This window comes from Telopea speciosissima, chromosome 5 (genome assembly GCF_018873765.1).
Source record: "Telopea speciosissima isolate NSW1024214 ecotype Mountain lineage chromosome 5, Tspe_v1, whole genome shotgun sequence".
NCBI lineage: Eukaryota > Viridiplantae > Streptophyta > Magnoliopsida > Proteales > Proteaceae > Telopea > Telopea speciosissima.
In genome coordinates this window covers 10,175,760-10,192,510 of record NC_057920.1, presented here as the reverse complement: position 1 = coordinate 10,192,510, position 16,751 = coordinate 10,175,760, and the positions used below count along the sequence as shown (strand labels likewise).

At 39.8% G+C, this 16,751-nt stretch overlaps 1 protein-coding gene across 2 annotated transcripts; it reads right to left on the bottom strand.

Annotated features, from left to right (window-relative positions):
- Positions 1-2,637: 2,637 nt before the first annotated feature.
- LOC122661242 (E3 ubiquitin-protein ligase RNF185-like) lies at positions 2,638-15,984 on the bottom strand. 2 transcript variants are annotated; one of them, XM_043856586.1, is made up of 4 exons: positions 15,973-15,984; positions 11,840-11,843; positions 5,432-5,436; positions 2,638-3,821 (listed from the first exon to the last, which is right to left on the bottom strand). In XM_043856586.1, exon 4 carries the CDS (start codon positions 3,819-3,821, stop codon positions 3,132-3,134), a length of 690 nt encoding a protein of 229 aa, XP_043712521.1. In that variant the 5' UTR covers positions 5,432-5,436; positions 11,840-11,843; positions 15,973-15,984; the 3' UTR covers positions 2,638-3,131. The 2 variants fall into 2 exon arrangements, with proteins under 2 accessions (XP_043712521.1, XP_043712520.1); XM_043856585.1 differs by lacking the exons at positions 5,432-5,436; positions 11,840-11,843; positions 15,973-15,984 and adding an exon at positions 4,398-4,455 and having other exon boundaries at positions 2,638-3,840.
- Between the last annotated feature and the right edge of the window lie 767 nt (positions 15,985-16,751).

Below are 16,751 nucleotides of genomic sequence, written 5' to 3'. Positions count from 1 at the left end.
TTTATCAGAAAATTGCAATAAAGAGAAAAAAAGTACAAAGACTTAGTGGTAGTGGTAACCAGATCAGAAACATTACAAAACAGATAAATAGAGTTTAATGTTCTGCCCGCATAACAAACATGACACAGTGACTAATTGTTTGGCTAACCCAAAGACTAGAAAATTAGGCAACTTTTTTGAACCCATCAGAACCAGATGTTCACAGTAAGGACTGAAGCTTGCCTTCATTTTGAATTTGCAAGCTGTATGAACCCTCCCTGAAACAAATCACAGGAAAATAAACACAGAAAGCTTCCCGCACTTAATCGGTTCCAAAGGATAGACTGTGATAGACTTTAATCTGTTCCAAAGGATAGACTATGATAGAACAGTTAACAAGGGCAATTTCTTTTTTCATTCCCATCTTTTTTTTTTTTGGTGTGGGGGTGGGGGGGAGATGTGTGTGTGTGTGTGGATAAATAACCAGTAGATTTTATGGCTTAAGGTAAAGCAATAAAATCTGGCTAAAATCGAGGACAAAAATAACTGCCCTGGGCCTGCGCATCTTACTATACGCAATTCCATGCTTACTTGCCTAACCTTGTCCACCCACTGCCCTCTCACATACTTCCTATCTATCCCATCTATCTTTTTCCTAGAATCAATTAAATCGTACTTCATGACAGCCAAGGATACAAGATGGAGAATAGACACGTACAAAGACAAAACAGGCCTTAAACATCATACTATAAAGCCAAGCATGAAGCTAAGCACTAAAACTAGTTCACAGCAAAGACTTTCCTTTCCCACAAACAGGTGACCCATAACCATAGTTCAAAAACTCGTTTCGTTTTGGTGTTTCGGGCTGACCGAAATATCCGAAATTCCGGATATTTCGGTAGAAATTTTGCATTTTTCTGTTATGTTTCGGTAGGTCATTTCGGTGGGTTTTAGGCCAAGTTAAGGCCTGAAACTTCATGGAAACCCTATTTTAGGCTATATAAATACATTTAAATGTTCAAATTGCAAAAATAGTCACCCAAAGTGGTGTTTTGGATTTGCACCATTGATTGGCAATGTACGGTCGAATCCTAATGTATAACTTAGTTAATTACACATACACATTGTTTAAGACTTAAAGTACTAGAGGACATAATAAATTAAAGATTAATAAGCAATTTAAATAAGTACATTGACTTGGAAGTTGGAAACATAAAGTGAATGACTCATAAGTCATAACTTAAGTCATAATATTAAGTACAATAAGTAAATAACAAGTTAAGAAGATATCAATATGACAATTTCCCCAATAGTCCAATACAAATCAAGTAGTCATCTAGTGACTCAAATGTTTACAAATATTCTAATAATAATTACTCCGACGTCCAGGATCCACCCCACTCCTAGTCCGATGGAGCCGACATGCATTGTTCTCAGACTGTAGGACAAATAAATGTCACGTCATAGTATGGGAGAAGAAACGAGTGTAGTCATCCACAGTGGTCATGTAAATTGCATCATTAACATACTGAAGGTAACCTATCCTAGGATCTGGGTCACCAAACTGTGAAGAAGTACTGCCCACTGATCCACTATGATATGACGCCTCTGGGAGCATGTACAGGTACAGCTGGTGGGTTAGGTAGGAAAGATGATCCACTATGTCCTTGTGAGTGGGAGTCGTATTCAAAACTGGGAATGGATGGAAAAGATAGTTAATTGATCACTAGACAATGTACATAACTATTTTTTGTACATTCTTTTTGTAAGAAAATCAAAATTTTGAAGTAGAAAAATAAAAAAATAATATATATATATATATATAGAAAAAAAATTTCAACATGAGGTTGTAGATCGGCCTCTGATGTCTAACATATATTAATTTGATCACAAACAAACAAATATTGATCATGCTTCTTTCAAAAAAGCATTTTCGGATAAATTGATTTTACCTGAAATAGTGGAAAAGCTTCACAAATATGCTAATGTTGTGTTCTCCGGCGTAGATGCGGCGAAAATTCAAAGGCAGGTGCAAGAATCAGCAAGGAGAAGGGAAAAGATGAAGAACAAGGAGAAAAAAAACCCAAAAAGCCAGAGCTTGTTAAGTCTCGGTCGAAAGACTAACGAGTTTTGGTATTTATAAAGCTACTTTTGAAAAAGGAATCTCGATATCTTGCGAAATTTTGATTTTGTCTCGAGATATTGCGAGATGGTCGAAATTTTGACCGAGTTTTTTTCATTTTTTTTATTTGAGCTGCTGTTTCGTTTTGGTCAGGTCTAGATACTCGAAATATTCGGGATCTTGACCGAGATTTCGCGAGATTTTGTACTATGCCCATAACTACAGAAATTGAGTGTGCTACTTCTACTAAATAGCGGAAGCTCCCAACTGAGAAATCAGACAACCTGAATCCAATACCCTAATATTAATCAGCTAATGACAACCAACATTAACTACTTGATTCAAGACATACACAAAACAGGTTAACAGTCAAAGCTCACAGTATTATTTCAAGATCATAACTGCGGCATGAAAATCCTGTTAATCCTTCTTACAATGCCATTGACTATCTTGCTAAGTTGTACTATGATACTTAAAATTCATAACTATGGACATTCACCACTACAAGCTAGTTAAATGTAAGGGCGGAGGCAAAATTGATAAAATAAAGAATAATTTTCATTACGGAGCATACAGAAATTATTATGTTAAAACTGTAAAGAGCTACAAAACATAAGTATGCTAATTTTTAATGCATACAAAAAATGCACGAATAAGATTTGAAGGGGAAAAAGTGACAAACTTGAGTTAACACATTAATCTGCACTTTGATGATGCATCATGCTTTAACATTCACAAGCTTTTAAATGAGCGAGAGAGAGAGGGAGGATATAAGTCTGCAATCCTTTTCTTTTTCTTTTTCTTTTTTTTTTAAATGGTAATAGAGGTCTTCAATCCAGTTAAGAGACATTTTAAGTCACATTACAAATGCTAATGGCTGAAATAACACAAGCCACAAGAGAAGCAAAAAAGTATCATACGGACAATTTCCTCAACCATAAACCTCAATTAAACTCATGAATTTACAAACATGTGATTATAATTATCATGGATATCCCTCAGCAATACAAATGCTGGTAGGGACATTCAACTACGACCAAAGTAGAGCAAGGATCACCAAGAAACCAACCAGAGAAAGCAGCGTCTTCAAATAGGAATCAGCCTGTTGACCTTGACTTGTGGGTTGAGTGAACCCATGGGGATGAGCCCCATGAAATGAATTAGAAAATCCATAGGGAAAACCGGCAGCAGCTCCATAAACAGTTGCATCAGGGATCCCATGCACCTGGAGATTAAACAGGGATGGAATCAGACCACCAAATGCCGCAGAGAGTGTGAAGTTCCCAAACCTCGCAGTTGCCATTGGAGGGAACCCCATGAAGCCCATCCCATGCCCATGCCCATGCTGTGGGAAATGGTTAGCGTCTGGTGGGGGAGCAGTTTCCGGCCTCTGCCCAGCTGGACGATTGGGAATATTAACTCCAGGAATTGATTTTGATCTTGGATCACTGGGTGTCTTTCCCCTGCCATAAAGAGGAACCAATTTCTCTTCCTGTATAAGAGCCTTACAAACTGGGCACTCCTGAGAATGCGAGTGAATGTGGAGCCACTTGTAAAGGCAAGGCCAACAGAAAAGGTGACCACACAAAGTCACAATTGGTTCCTGCGCCAATTCGAAGCAGATATTGCACTCAAAGTTACCAGCATCGTTGCTACCACTGCCTGAGCAAGAAGGGCTTTGGGGCGGCTTGCTAGTTGATTCCCCAAATCCACTTGCCATCTCCAAATACAAAATAAACCTGCAAATCATACAGACGAACAATCAACAAAAACAAAATAACAAAGCATCCCCTCAAAAAAAAAAAACTGGAAATATGAAGAGAGAAGGGGGGGGGGCCAAGTTCAAACATGAAAACAACACCTAAATTGAGATTATTCATTTAGGATCAGAAACATCAGAAGATATTTCTGGCTTCGGAGCAACAAAAAAAAGAAAGAAAAAGGAACATAATTCTAGTTATTGAAGAGAATTTAACAAGAATAAAAGAGGCGAGTTCTGATATTCATACGATTCGACCACAAACCCAGTACGCCTTCATGTCGTATTCGAAAAATCCAAAAGGGAAAAAGGAAGAGGCTTTGGAAAACCCCACATGGAAATGCGGATAAATCATATATTTGGAGATAAAAGGAGAAATTATCATTAACAGAACCATACCGTCGTCATGTAATCAAAAAACGGGAAGGTTTGTATTTTTCCTGTCGAAAACGGATCGAATACTTGAAATTCAAAAACCCCAGACACGACGAAGATACAATAATAAGAAAAGAAGATCGAGAGAAAGTTAGGGCAAACCTTAGTAATGGATTGAAAACGATCAGAATCCAACCGAAAAAAGATAGCTTTAGCCAAGTTTGAAACCTTTTCAGGCGTAAGCCCTCTCTCGAGTCTGGCCTGCAATATCAATTAATTCAACTCGATCCATTCGCATTTAACCGTAGAAACTCGCTCGTTTAGGATGCTACTGTTGGATGATATAATCCGTCCGATCTACTTACTAATTGTTCTGATATGCCAAGTGGCATTCTATTCACCTGGTAATTCTAGAATAATATGCGTTACCAAAAAAAATTCTAGAATAATATGATGTAATCTACTGTAGGGGTCAAGGAATCTACTGTTGGATGATATAAGCCGTCCGATCTACTTACTAATTGTTCTGATATGCCAAGTGGCATTCTATTCACCTGGTAATTCTAGAGTATATTGATGTAATCTACTGTAGAACTCCCAAGTTTGCTTATAGATAAGCATGCGTGGATCGCTTCTCTGATCCTCTCTGAAACTTAGTAATAAACTCTAAATTGAAAACCATTTTTGGGTTCTCAACACTGCTCTTCTGTACTAACTGAAAGAGGCAAAATGTTATGTGTCTAATGGGGCTTACTCTAGTGTATAGGCGTCAGATTGGGTTAGCTTAGTATGTGACAGATTAAAATGTTTGATTTAACACGTTTCATCACTTCTGGAGTTTTTAGCGTATCGATCAAATACCTAAAATTTGGTATCAGAGTCAGGCATTACGTCACGGGTTCGAGACACAAAGAGGGCTACCTAGATCTACCTACCGCCAGAGTGAGAGTCGTTGAGGACCTTGATTTAACACGTTCCATCGGCTCTAGAGCTTTTGGCGTATCAATCAAGTACTTAACACAAAAAATTGCGCATGGATGAAGAACCCAAAAATCGCCATTAATAATGAAGTTGTTAGAAATAAAAGTGTATCTTCTTTATTCATCTCTTAGTAATATATAGACAATTACATTTCTCATAACTTATTCTAGAACCTAGTAGAATATACATAGGTACACGTGGCTACTCCTCATTACCCCCCCTCAAGCTGTACGGGAGGTGAGCCTACTGTAAGCTTGCCCTTTAACCAAGCGAACCGTGGGCGAGACAAACTCTTGGTGAGCAAATCGGCTAGTTGATCAATAGTCGAGACATAGCGGACAGCAAGTTGTTGAGAGGCAACCATATCACGAACAAAATGGAAGTCTATCTCAATGTGCTTCATACATGCGTGAAACACCGGATTGGCCGATAAGTATGTCGCACCAATGTTGTCACACCAGATAACAGGCTGGTGAGGAACAAAGACACCCAACTCCTGAAGTAGAGACCGTAGCCAGACCAACTCAGTGACAGCAATTGCCACAGCCCGATACTCAACCTCAGTAAAAGATCGAGAGACCGTTTTTTGCTTCTTCGAGCTCCAAGAGATGAGGTTGTGGCCAAGAAAAACTGCATAACCAGTAGTGGACTTCCTATCATCCGGGCAACCAGCCCAATCCGCATCCGCATAAGCTTGTAAACCAACTGAAGTGGATGGGCGAAGCAAGATCCCATCGGCCAAGGTGAGCTTGAGATAGCGTAAGACACGCTTAGCTGCTGACCAGTGCACATCCGTGGGCTGATGCATGTACTGGGCCAGCTTGTTAATAACGAAGCTGATGCCCAGTCTGGTCATGAGTAAGTACTAAAAAGCCCCAATAACACGTCTATACTCAGTCCCATCAATAAGGGGAGTACCCGAGTGAACAATAAGGCCGTGATTGGTGGCCATTGGAGTGGAAATTGGCTTTGCATCAAGCATGTTTGTGCTATGAAGTAGATCCAAAACGTACTTGCGTTGAGATAGAAATATTCCAGCAGCCGAACGAGAAACCTCTATGCCCAAAAAATAGTTGAGATTGCCCAGGTCCTTTAGAGCAAAGGTAGCTGATAAAGTGGTGATAAGACTTGTGATTGCCTTATTGGAGCTTCCAGTGATGAGTAGGTCATCAACATAGACCAAGCAATACAGGATCACACCACCATGTCTATAGACAAATAATGACGTGTCCGTTTTAGAGGAGGCAAAGCCATAACCAACCAAAAATTCGCAAAGCCTAGTGTACCATGCTCGCGGTGCCTGTTTGAGGCCATAGAGTGACTTGTATAGGTGACATACATGCTGCGGATGGGCTGGATCCACAAAGCCCGGTGGCTGAATCATGAACACATCCTTAGTCAACAGTCCATTGAGGAAAGCATTGTTAATATCCAATTGCCGCACAGGCCATTGCCGAGAAATAGTAAGAGATAGGACCAAGCGTATTATCGCCGGTTTGACCACGGGACTAAATGCTTCCGTGTAGTCAATTCCTAGGCGTTGGTGAAATCCTTTGGCCACAAGACGGGCCTTGTAGCGCTCGATTGTGCCATCAGAGCGCCGTTTAATACGAAAAACCCATTTGCAGCCTACCACATTTTGCTTAGGCGTGGGTGGCATAAGAGACCATGTACCAGTACTGAGGAGCGCATCAAACTCCTCATTCATAGCACTTCGCCAGTTTGGATCTTTTAAGGCCTGTGAGTAACACGTGGGTTCCATGGTGGCAAAGTTGGATGGCAGCGCAGCAGTAAGGTTAAGGCGCGTTGGCGCCCTTAAAGTTCCAGTACGAGATCGAGTGGTCATAGGATGTACAGAGACATGCGTAGAGCCAGGCTGCACTGCTGGAAGCCCATCTTGGACAACGAATGGCACATGTGTGACATCCAATCGGGCTTCAGTTTCTGAATATGTATCCATAGAATTACCGACCTCAGATGGGCCAGCAAGACATTGCAAAGGTGAAGAACCAGTAGCACATGGCGCTAGGCCAGATGGGCTATCAACACATAGTGTTGAGTCAGATGAGATGGTAAACAACTGTGGCGGGCCAAATGGGCCTATAACAAGCCGTGGTGGTTGCATAGGTGGTGATGGGCCAACAACTGATCTAGAAGGGAACAAAGAGCACCAATCATCAACCACAAACTGTAGTGAACCTCCCCAGGTAAACTTTTCTTTAAAGGGGAACACATCCTCAACAAAAGTGACATGCTGGCTTGTATATAACCGGTTGGTAGTAGCATCAAGGTACTTGTACCCTTTGTGGGTCAAAGAATATCTCAAAAACACACAAGGTTTGGAGCGTGGCTCAAGCTTGTGGGTATTGAAAGGACGCAAGTATGGGAAGCACAAACAACCAAAGGTCTTTAGGAAAGAATAGTAAGGTGAGGACCCAAAAAGATAATGAAATGGATTATCATGTTGAATTAACAAAGATGGTAGTCTGTTGATCAGATAAACTGCTATGGAGAACGCATAAGACCAAAACGCAGTTGGGAGGCTGGCATGAAATAGAAGTGCAAGGCTAGCTTCTACAATATGGCGATGTTTGCGCTCAGTGGCGCCATTTTAGGCCTGTGTGTGAGGGCAAGAAACCCTCCTGAAAATACCATGAGAGCCCAAAAAGGAATCTAGCCCCAAAAATTCACCTCCACCTTCTGTTTGTAAGCATTTAATCTTGGTAGAAAAGAAATTTTCAACCATTAGTTTGAACCTAGTGAATATAGGTAACACATCAGACTTTTTAGCAATTGGAAACAACCATGAGTACTTGCTATAGTCATCAACAAACAAAACATAGAAACGATACTTGTCATGGGAAACAACTGGGGCTGGCCCCCAAACATCACAGTGCAGTAAATCCAAAGGTGAAGTACTAATAGATGGTGAAGTAGTAAGAGAAAGTCTATGACTCTTAGAACAATTACATGCCTCACAGAAAGATGAATTATTACTAGATACAGGTAAGCCAAAGGAATGACCAATATGGCGAACAGTCTTAAGGGATGGATGTCCAAGTCTGGAATGCCAATGATCCATGGTTGCACTAACTGCAGAGTTTGAAAAGGAACCACCATGCAGAGGTAGATGGATCTCATATAGACCATTATTACTCTGGCCTTGATATAATGTCCGGCCGGTCTCCTGATCCTTAATCAAAAAACAATTAGAGTGAAATTCAAAGAAGGTATGATTATCATGACAGAAGCGTTGAATGGAAATCAAATTCTTGTGAATAGCAGGCCACACAAAATATTAGAAAGATTAAAGCAACAAGAAGGTGCAATTACAGCAGTAGAACCAGTGCTAGTTATTGACAGACCTTGACCATTTCCTACTATGATCTGTTCAGGGCCAGAAAAAGGTTCACTTAGAGCAAGATTGCTCATATCTGCAGTCAAATGGTTATTAGAACCAGAGTCTAATAGCCATGTAGTGCAAGGAGTAGAGATACCAGAAGAATAAAAGCAAGCATTACCAAGAAAGGCATGATTGTAATGCTGGGAACACAAAGAAGCAAAGTGACCTTCGTTGCCATAGATTTGGCAAGCAGAACGTGAAGAAGGCGCTGGAAGACCAGAACCAGATTGAGAGGACTGTGACTAAGAGCTCACTGTCTTGCCATAGGAGCGAGAGCGAACTCCAGATCTAGAATCGGAGGACATTTGTTCTTAAGCACGTTGACCACCAGTGTCGGAGGAATACTAATCACGATCGGTAGAGCGATTGTTGTAGCGTGGAAACGAATGCTGGTTACCATGATTGCGGTTGAATCTTGAGTTCACATATCACTTGTTGCTCTGGAACATAGCATTTCTCACAGAATCAGAGGCCATATTCGCCGTCGCAACTGAAGAGGCAACCTCATCAAAAATGGATTGAAGGAATCTCTCGTGGCTGAGTAGCAGATTCGTAAGATCAATAAAGCAGACTGGTTCTGCACGCAGTTGAATAGACGTGGCAAAATCACGGTATTCAGAACCTAAGCCACGAAGTGTGGTCAGCACAAGATCCTCATCGCTAAACGGTTGATCGATGGCAGCCAGAGCATCAGATATGGATCGAAGCTTCAGGAGATAAGCTGCAACAGTGTCAGACCCCTTCTGTAGGTGAGAAAGGCAATCTTTAAGATCCAAAATGCGTGTACGAGAAGAAGGCGCTTAGATTCGAGCTAGAGTGTCCCAGGCATGCTTTGCGGTGGGAGAGGCGACCACCTGCGATAAGGTGGTTTCCGTCAGTGAAGAGATGATCCAACTCAATATGAGTTAATCTTGACGATCCCATAGCAAGGCAAGGGAAGCCACATCAGAATTAGGCGAATCAGGCACCGGTGATGGATGAGAGCAACTACCGTCGACAAAACCAAGAAGATCGTATCCCCTCAGTAGAGGAATGAACTGAGCTCGCCATAAAGGGAAATTAGATGCAGAAAGCTTGAGAGGCAGATAGGGCGAGACATTAAGAGTGACCAGAGGAGAACAGGGATTCGTAGTAAGCGAAGGAGACGCCATGAGAGACGAACCAGAAAAAGAAGACGAAATCAAGAAAGCAAAAAAAAAGAAAGGACAGCAAGATCGAGAAAAGAACTTGTCAGAGTGAGAAAAGCTTAGCTGATACCATGTTAGAAATAAAAGTGTATCTTCTTTATTCATCTCTCAGTAATATATAGACAATTACATTTCTCATAACTGATTCTAGAACCTAGTAGAATATATATAGGTACACGTGGTTACTCCTCATCAGAAGTAAGCGCTTGAGAATTGGAGGGAATACAAAATTTTCTGGAAGGAATCAATCTTCAGGTCAACCTCAAGAGACTAAAGCCTCTATTGATACCAATATGAATCGTCCGATCCCATATAGATTTCTAGAATAATATCTAGCTAGCACCCCAGAAGAAATCAATCTTCAGGTCAAACACCAGAAAATGATTACATGACCAATGGAAACAACATTTTTCATGCTTAATATTTTCCCCATCTCTCATATGATTAAATTGAATAATTTTTTTAGAAAAACACAGCTTAAATAAGCAATCCGTGTGGAAATATCTCTCATGTTATTTGCATTGAAAATCTTTTTCCTTAAAAGAATGGTAGGTTGTTAAATGAGATTTCGAGTTCATTTAAAATTCTGAGATGACCAAATAAGAAATCATAAGAAATAAACAATTCTTTTTGTAGACACATACAACTAACAATCCGTGTGAGAATATCTCTCACATTATTTGCACTGGAAATCTTTTCCCTTAAAGGATGGTAGGTTGTTAAATGAGAATTTGGGCTCATTTAGAGCTCTAAGGTGACCAAATAAGTAAGAGATGATAAGAACTGATCTTAAATTTACCCATCTAGATCTCTTGCATGATTAAAATGACTACATTTTTTTTGTAAACACAACTAAATAAGCAATCCCATGTGAGAATATGTCCGACATTATTTGCACTAGAAATCTTTTCCCTTAAAGGATGGTAGGTTGTTAAATGAGATTCCGGGTTCATTTAAAGCTCTGAGGTGACCAAATAAGTGAGAGATCATTTCTTAAAATCACCCATCTTCCCTTATCCCTCCCCTCCCCTTCCCTATTAAAGCTCTCCAATTCCAGAAAAAAAAGCTCTGAGGTGACCAAGTAAGTGAGAGATCAGAAGAAATGATCTTAAAATCACCCATCCCTCATTTGATTACAATTAATACAACTTTTTTTTGTAAACATGGCTAAATAAGCAATTTGTGAGGAATATCTCTCACAAAAATCTTTTTTCTTAAAGGATTGTAGGTCATTAAGTGAGAATATCTCTCACGTTATTTGTGTAAAACTCCCACGTTATTGGTGTCTAAAATCTTTTCCTTAAAAGGATAGTAGGTTGTTAAGTGATTTCAAGTTCATTTATAGCTCTGAGGTGATCAAATAAGCGAGAAATCATAAGAAATTATCTTAAATTCATTTTGTACATTTTTTTAATTATGCATGGGATGAATTGGTGTCATTCCTCATAATCTATGGGTTTCCTCTTTTTCAGGTTCCTTCAAGATCAATTGTGATGTCAGTCTATCTTCAAAATCAAGGAATGGGGATCTGGGATTTATTTGTCGCGATCATCAAGGAATGCCCCACTTTGTAGAGACGATTCCTATTACCTTCATTAATCCCACGATGGGAGAAGCCATGGCAATTCACAATGCTTTATTGGAAGCCCTCTCTGAGAATCTCATTCACCTAGTAATTGAAATAGATAATATGGATATTGTCTTGTATCTGCAACAAGGAATCAACGGTGCACCGCTTCCAGTCATGCTTACTTTGGAAGATATTCTCCATATCCAGTCTTACTTTGAGTACTGTAATTTTTAGTTTGTTCCAAGGGAGGTTAACCGTATAATTGACTCCCTGGCAAGGAGGGTCATGTCCGTAACGTGTAGGACAGTTTGGCCTTTATCCGAGAGTGTAACCACCTTTTTACCAAGGGAACTTAATAGCATAGTTGACTCTCTTTTCTTTTTTATATAAAGAGGGAGGGAATGAGAGAGGTGGTCCAAAAGTGTAACCTCCTTTTTACCACACCATGAACATGAACATGAACAAGACTAAACCATAGAGAGATGTAGGCTCAGTGAAGAGTAAAGCTATCTCTCACATATATAAAAAAAGTTCTTAATCATAGAAAGATATAGCAACAATAAGGTATTTGTGGTGCACACAAAGAGTGTGGCATGTACAAAGAGTGAGACACAATGGTGTTCTCTTTGTTAAGAAAAGAAGGGAATGTGAGCAATTCTTTCTGTATTTATCGTGTCGATTATTGAGGTGGGAATATTGTGCTATTGTAAATTTACCTTGTAAGGTGAAAATTATCTTATTATCGAAGAAGGGTTTTTCTTGATGCTTTGGTAACATCTAGCATTGATTAGAGAATACTTATTTGTAATCCTTTAGCATTATCTAGAGAAGACTGTTAGAATTTTAGTTCTAATAAAATTCCATATGGATATAATTAAATCCCTAAACCAGGCTAATTAGGGTTTTGGACTAATAAAGTGGGGTCATTAAGTTATATTAGAAGTCTAATGTGGACTGGTTTAGTGTGGGCCAGATAGATTCCTATTGGGACTGTGATGAGTTAGACCCTATAGGGATTACTATATAAGGAGAGCTAGGTCCCCCCTCTACCTATCACAACTTATTATTCTCAATTGCTATTGAGGAGTGCATTCTTGAAAGAGAGGGAGATATTCAGTGTTCGTCGTCCTTACGCATTCGGTATTCTCATCAGGCCAGTTACTTTGGGAATAGAGGGGAAGCACCTAGATCTTTGTTTTTTATTTTTCGCTGCAATCATCATCACTATGGATGCGAAACAAGGTCAGCGGCTCTATCCCTATTTTCTATTATTTATTTGATTGTGTTCTTGAACGTCCTATGGAGATCCTGGCTTTTGGGATTTTGTCCCTATTCGGATCGATTTATTCTAACATGTGGTATTAGAGCCTCCATAGATCCGTTCTTGAACCTATATGGATTCAAAATAATAGAACATAATAAAGGAATCGAAAATTTTTCGATTTGAATCAAGGTTTTTAGGGTTTTTTCAGTTTTCCAAAAAACCCGTACGGACACTGGCATTCTGTCAATTTTTTTAGCTGGCGAAAATAGAATCTGATCACATGGGGGCGTAGAGCTCAAAAAATCAGAAATTTCGATGGGTGGATCACCGTCGGACGCGCTCTCACGCGTCGGCGGCAGCCGCAGGTGATCTCACTCGCCGGCAGAAGTTAAAAAAAAAAAAAGAAAAAAAAAGAGAGAGGAATTTCTGGGGTTTTGCTATCGTGCGCCCTTGGCAAATACATAGTACTGCTAACGTGCGCCGTCGGGTCGGGTCGACCCATTTTTCGACGCGGAGACCAGGCTCGTTGACCCGGACCCGGTTGGACCATAAGTGAACCGTCCTGATCGAACCGGGTTTGGTTCAGAACTGATTCGGTTTGAACCGGTTTGACTTCAGACCGGTCAAACCAGTACAGTCAAACGTTTTGGGGTGAAAACTTTGACCGGACTTTCTAGGGGCTACGAGACTCCGTTTGGGGTCCCGTTTTTTGCGTTGGTTCTGTTTTTCTGTGCTCTACACAGTGCTGTCCTCTGTTTTGATCAGATATGCATATTTTAAATATTTTTGGTATTCTTTTGATGCATGTCCTTTTATGTAATTTATCAGTTCGTTCTATTGGGAACCGAACCAATTTCTAAATTGCTGGAATACCTACTTTGATGAATAGAATTATTATTATTATTGTGTTAATTTTAAGACATTTAAAGCCCCTTGTCATAAATTATAAAATAACACATTGTTTAAGGATATAAGTAATTTTGAAAAATCCCGAAAGAGGGTTTCATGTTTTCGACAGGATGCAGCCGCCAAAGCGACCTTCCTTGTTGGATTTGTGAAACACCGATCTTATACAGTTGTGGGATGTCCTTCAACTCTGATGTGTGGTCATACACCCAAAGGTGGTGGTCATGTATTGGTACTTGAAGGGGTACATATACAGTATGCATGTAAATAGGTTGACCCTAGAATTCTGCACACCCTAAGGTGGTGGATTTTGAAAGTTGAGCTGTATTCCCATGGCCACTGGTATGTAGGGATTTTAACAATTGCATATTGAGAATTCAACCCAAAGGTGTTTTCACAATGATGTGTGTAAAATTCTCATTAGCTTATAAAGTTTTCAAGCTGTACTTGCATTATTTTAATTATTATATTGTTCATTGTTTAAATTTTCAGTCACATTCTCTGTCAATAATAACATGGTTACTATTGAGCTCCTCACTGGGTCAAACTTTAAGAAGTGGAAAGAGGACATTATGTTTGCTATGGAAATGGCAGATGTGCACACGTCCCTTGTTATGGATACACCAATGGAACTAACCGCTGATAGTACTGAGGATAAAAAGTCTGTGCATGCTGCATGGCAAAAGAGTAATCGACTCAGTATACTGTCCATAAAGAGGTCGATATCGGAACACCTAAAAAGTGGTCTGCCTGAGAAATGTACTGCCAGGGAATTGCTATATGCAATTTTCAAGAGATACAAAGTTTCATCGAATGTTGAGATTGGAACACTTCTGCAAGGGTTATTTAACATGGAATATGATGGTTCTGGGGGTGTTAGGGATTACATTATTAGGATGGTTGATTACCAAACTAAACTCAAGGCCTTAGACATTCCTCTTCCCAGATGCCCTAATTGTCCATCAAGCCTTAAATACCCTACCTTCTGAATTTGGCATCATAAAAATCAACTATATTTCCCAAGATGGGATCTGGAGCATTAATGACCTAATTTCTAGGGTTGTGTCTGAGGAAGAGAAACTGAAGAAAGAGAAAAAGCCTACTGTCCTGTTTACTTTCAAAGCCCGTAAGAATAAAAAGTTTAAAAATCATACTCATAAGTCTGCCAATAAACAATCCGATCAGACTAACAATTTGGGACCCAAGAAAGACTCTTTGAAGAAAGAGAGTGATCACTGCTTCTTTTGCAAGAAGAAGGGTCACATGAAGAAGGACTGCAACAAATACAAGGCTTGGTTACTCAAGCCCAAGCAGCCATCAGGTAATGATTCTTTGGCTTTTGTTTGTGAATCCAATCTATCAGAAGTCCCATCCAGTTCTTGGTGGCTAGATAGCGGTGCAACTAACCATGTTGCTTTTACCATACAAGGGTTCATAAATCGGAGGAGGCCAAACAAGGATGAATTAAGGCTAGTCGTAGAAAATGATGGACATTCTGACGTAGAGTTCGTGGGAGATGTCATTTTATTATTAGATTCTAGTTTTAAATTGACTTTAAAGAACACTTTTTATGTACCGTCCTTTAGGCGGAATTTAATTTCGGTTTTAATTTTGGACATTAGTGGTTTCTATTTTGAAATAAAGAATACTATGGTTAATTTATTTTTTAATTCAACTAAAGTTGGTTCCTGCTTTATGTCCAACGGATTGTACAGATTGTGTTTGTCTCCCACTGATATCTACGTCTCCTGTAATGTTGAAAGCGTTGTTTCTAAAAGACCCTTACCTAAAGAACGGTCTTTCACATTATGGCATAAGAGGCTAGGTCATATTTCTAAGGCAAGAGTGGAAAGGCTGATAAAGTCTGACATCCTACCTACTCTCGAAAGTGATCTAGAAACTTGTGTAGACTGTTGTAAGGGAAAGATGACCAAAATAAAGAAGAAAACTACAGTCCGTAGTTCTGACCTATTAGAGGTCATTCATACTAACATCAGTGGTCCCTATTCAGTCACATTGTGTAAAAATTTTTAGTTCATCACTTTTACAGATGACTATTCTCGATATGGATACCTGTACTTAATTAAAGAAAAGTCTAATCTCTTGACAAGTTCAAGATTTTTAGGACTGAAGTTGAGAAACAGTTAGGAAAAGTTATTAAAATTGTTAGATCTGATCGTGGGGGTGAGTATTATGGCAGACATGGCGATGCTGGATAGCTAAGGGCTCGTTTGCCAAATACCTTGAGGACTCTGGAATAGTTAGTCAGTTTACTATGCCAGAAAGTCTTGAACAAAATAGGGTCGCCAAAAGGCTTAACTGCACCCTTATGGACATGGTGAGGAGTATGGTTAGTAGGACAAATTTACCTAAGTTCTTATGGGGTGAAGCCTTGAAAACTGCTTTTTATATCCTTAACTGTATACCTACTAAAGCCGCTCCTCTTACACCTTTTGAGTTATGGGCCGATCGTAAATCCAGTTTAAATCATCTTAGAGTTTGGGGGTGCCCTGCAGAAGTGAAGTTGTATAATCCGACTTTAAATAAGTTGGATCCCAAGACTACTCGTTGCTACTTTGTCAACTACCCAGATCATTCGAAGGGATATAAATTTTATAATCCCTGCGGAGGCACTAGGATTGTGGAGTCACAGACAGCGAAGTTTCTGGAATTTGATGTGGCCGAAAAGAATGATTGTTCTCAGACTGTTCAAGATAGTCACATGGTTGGTACATCGATACCTATTTTTCTACCTATTCAGACGGATGTGGGGCATACTGTGCCATTGGTTACACCTGCTGGAGTTCAGGAGCCTGATATTGATACCGTCCCCGACATTCATATAGCACCTGATGAGATTCCTCTTATTCAGGATGCGATTGAGGATCCTATCATTGATGCGCCTCACCGAGATTCCTCGATTCAAAGTTGAGGCGTATGGCACCATTACGGAGATCCACCAGGGAGAGAAGGTCAGCTATATCACCTATCTATGAGGTTTATCTGGGAGAACATGACTATGACATTGGTTGTGTGGTCGATCCAGTTACTTATTCAGGCGCTGTTTTTAGTCCTCAGTTAGATTTGTGGATAGATGCGATGAGAGATGAAATGCAATCGATGAAACATAATGATGTTTGGGAGCTTGTTGATTTACCTAAAGGTTGTAAGCCCATTGGTTGCAAATGGGTGTATAAAACCAAAA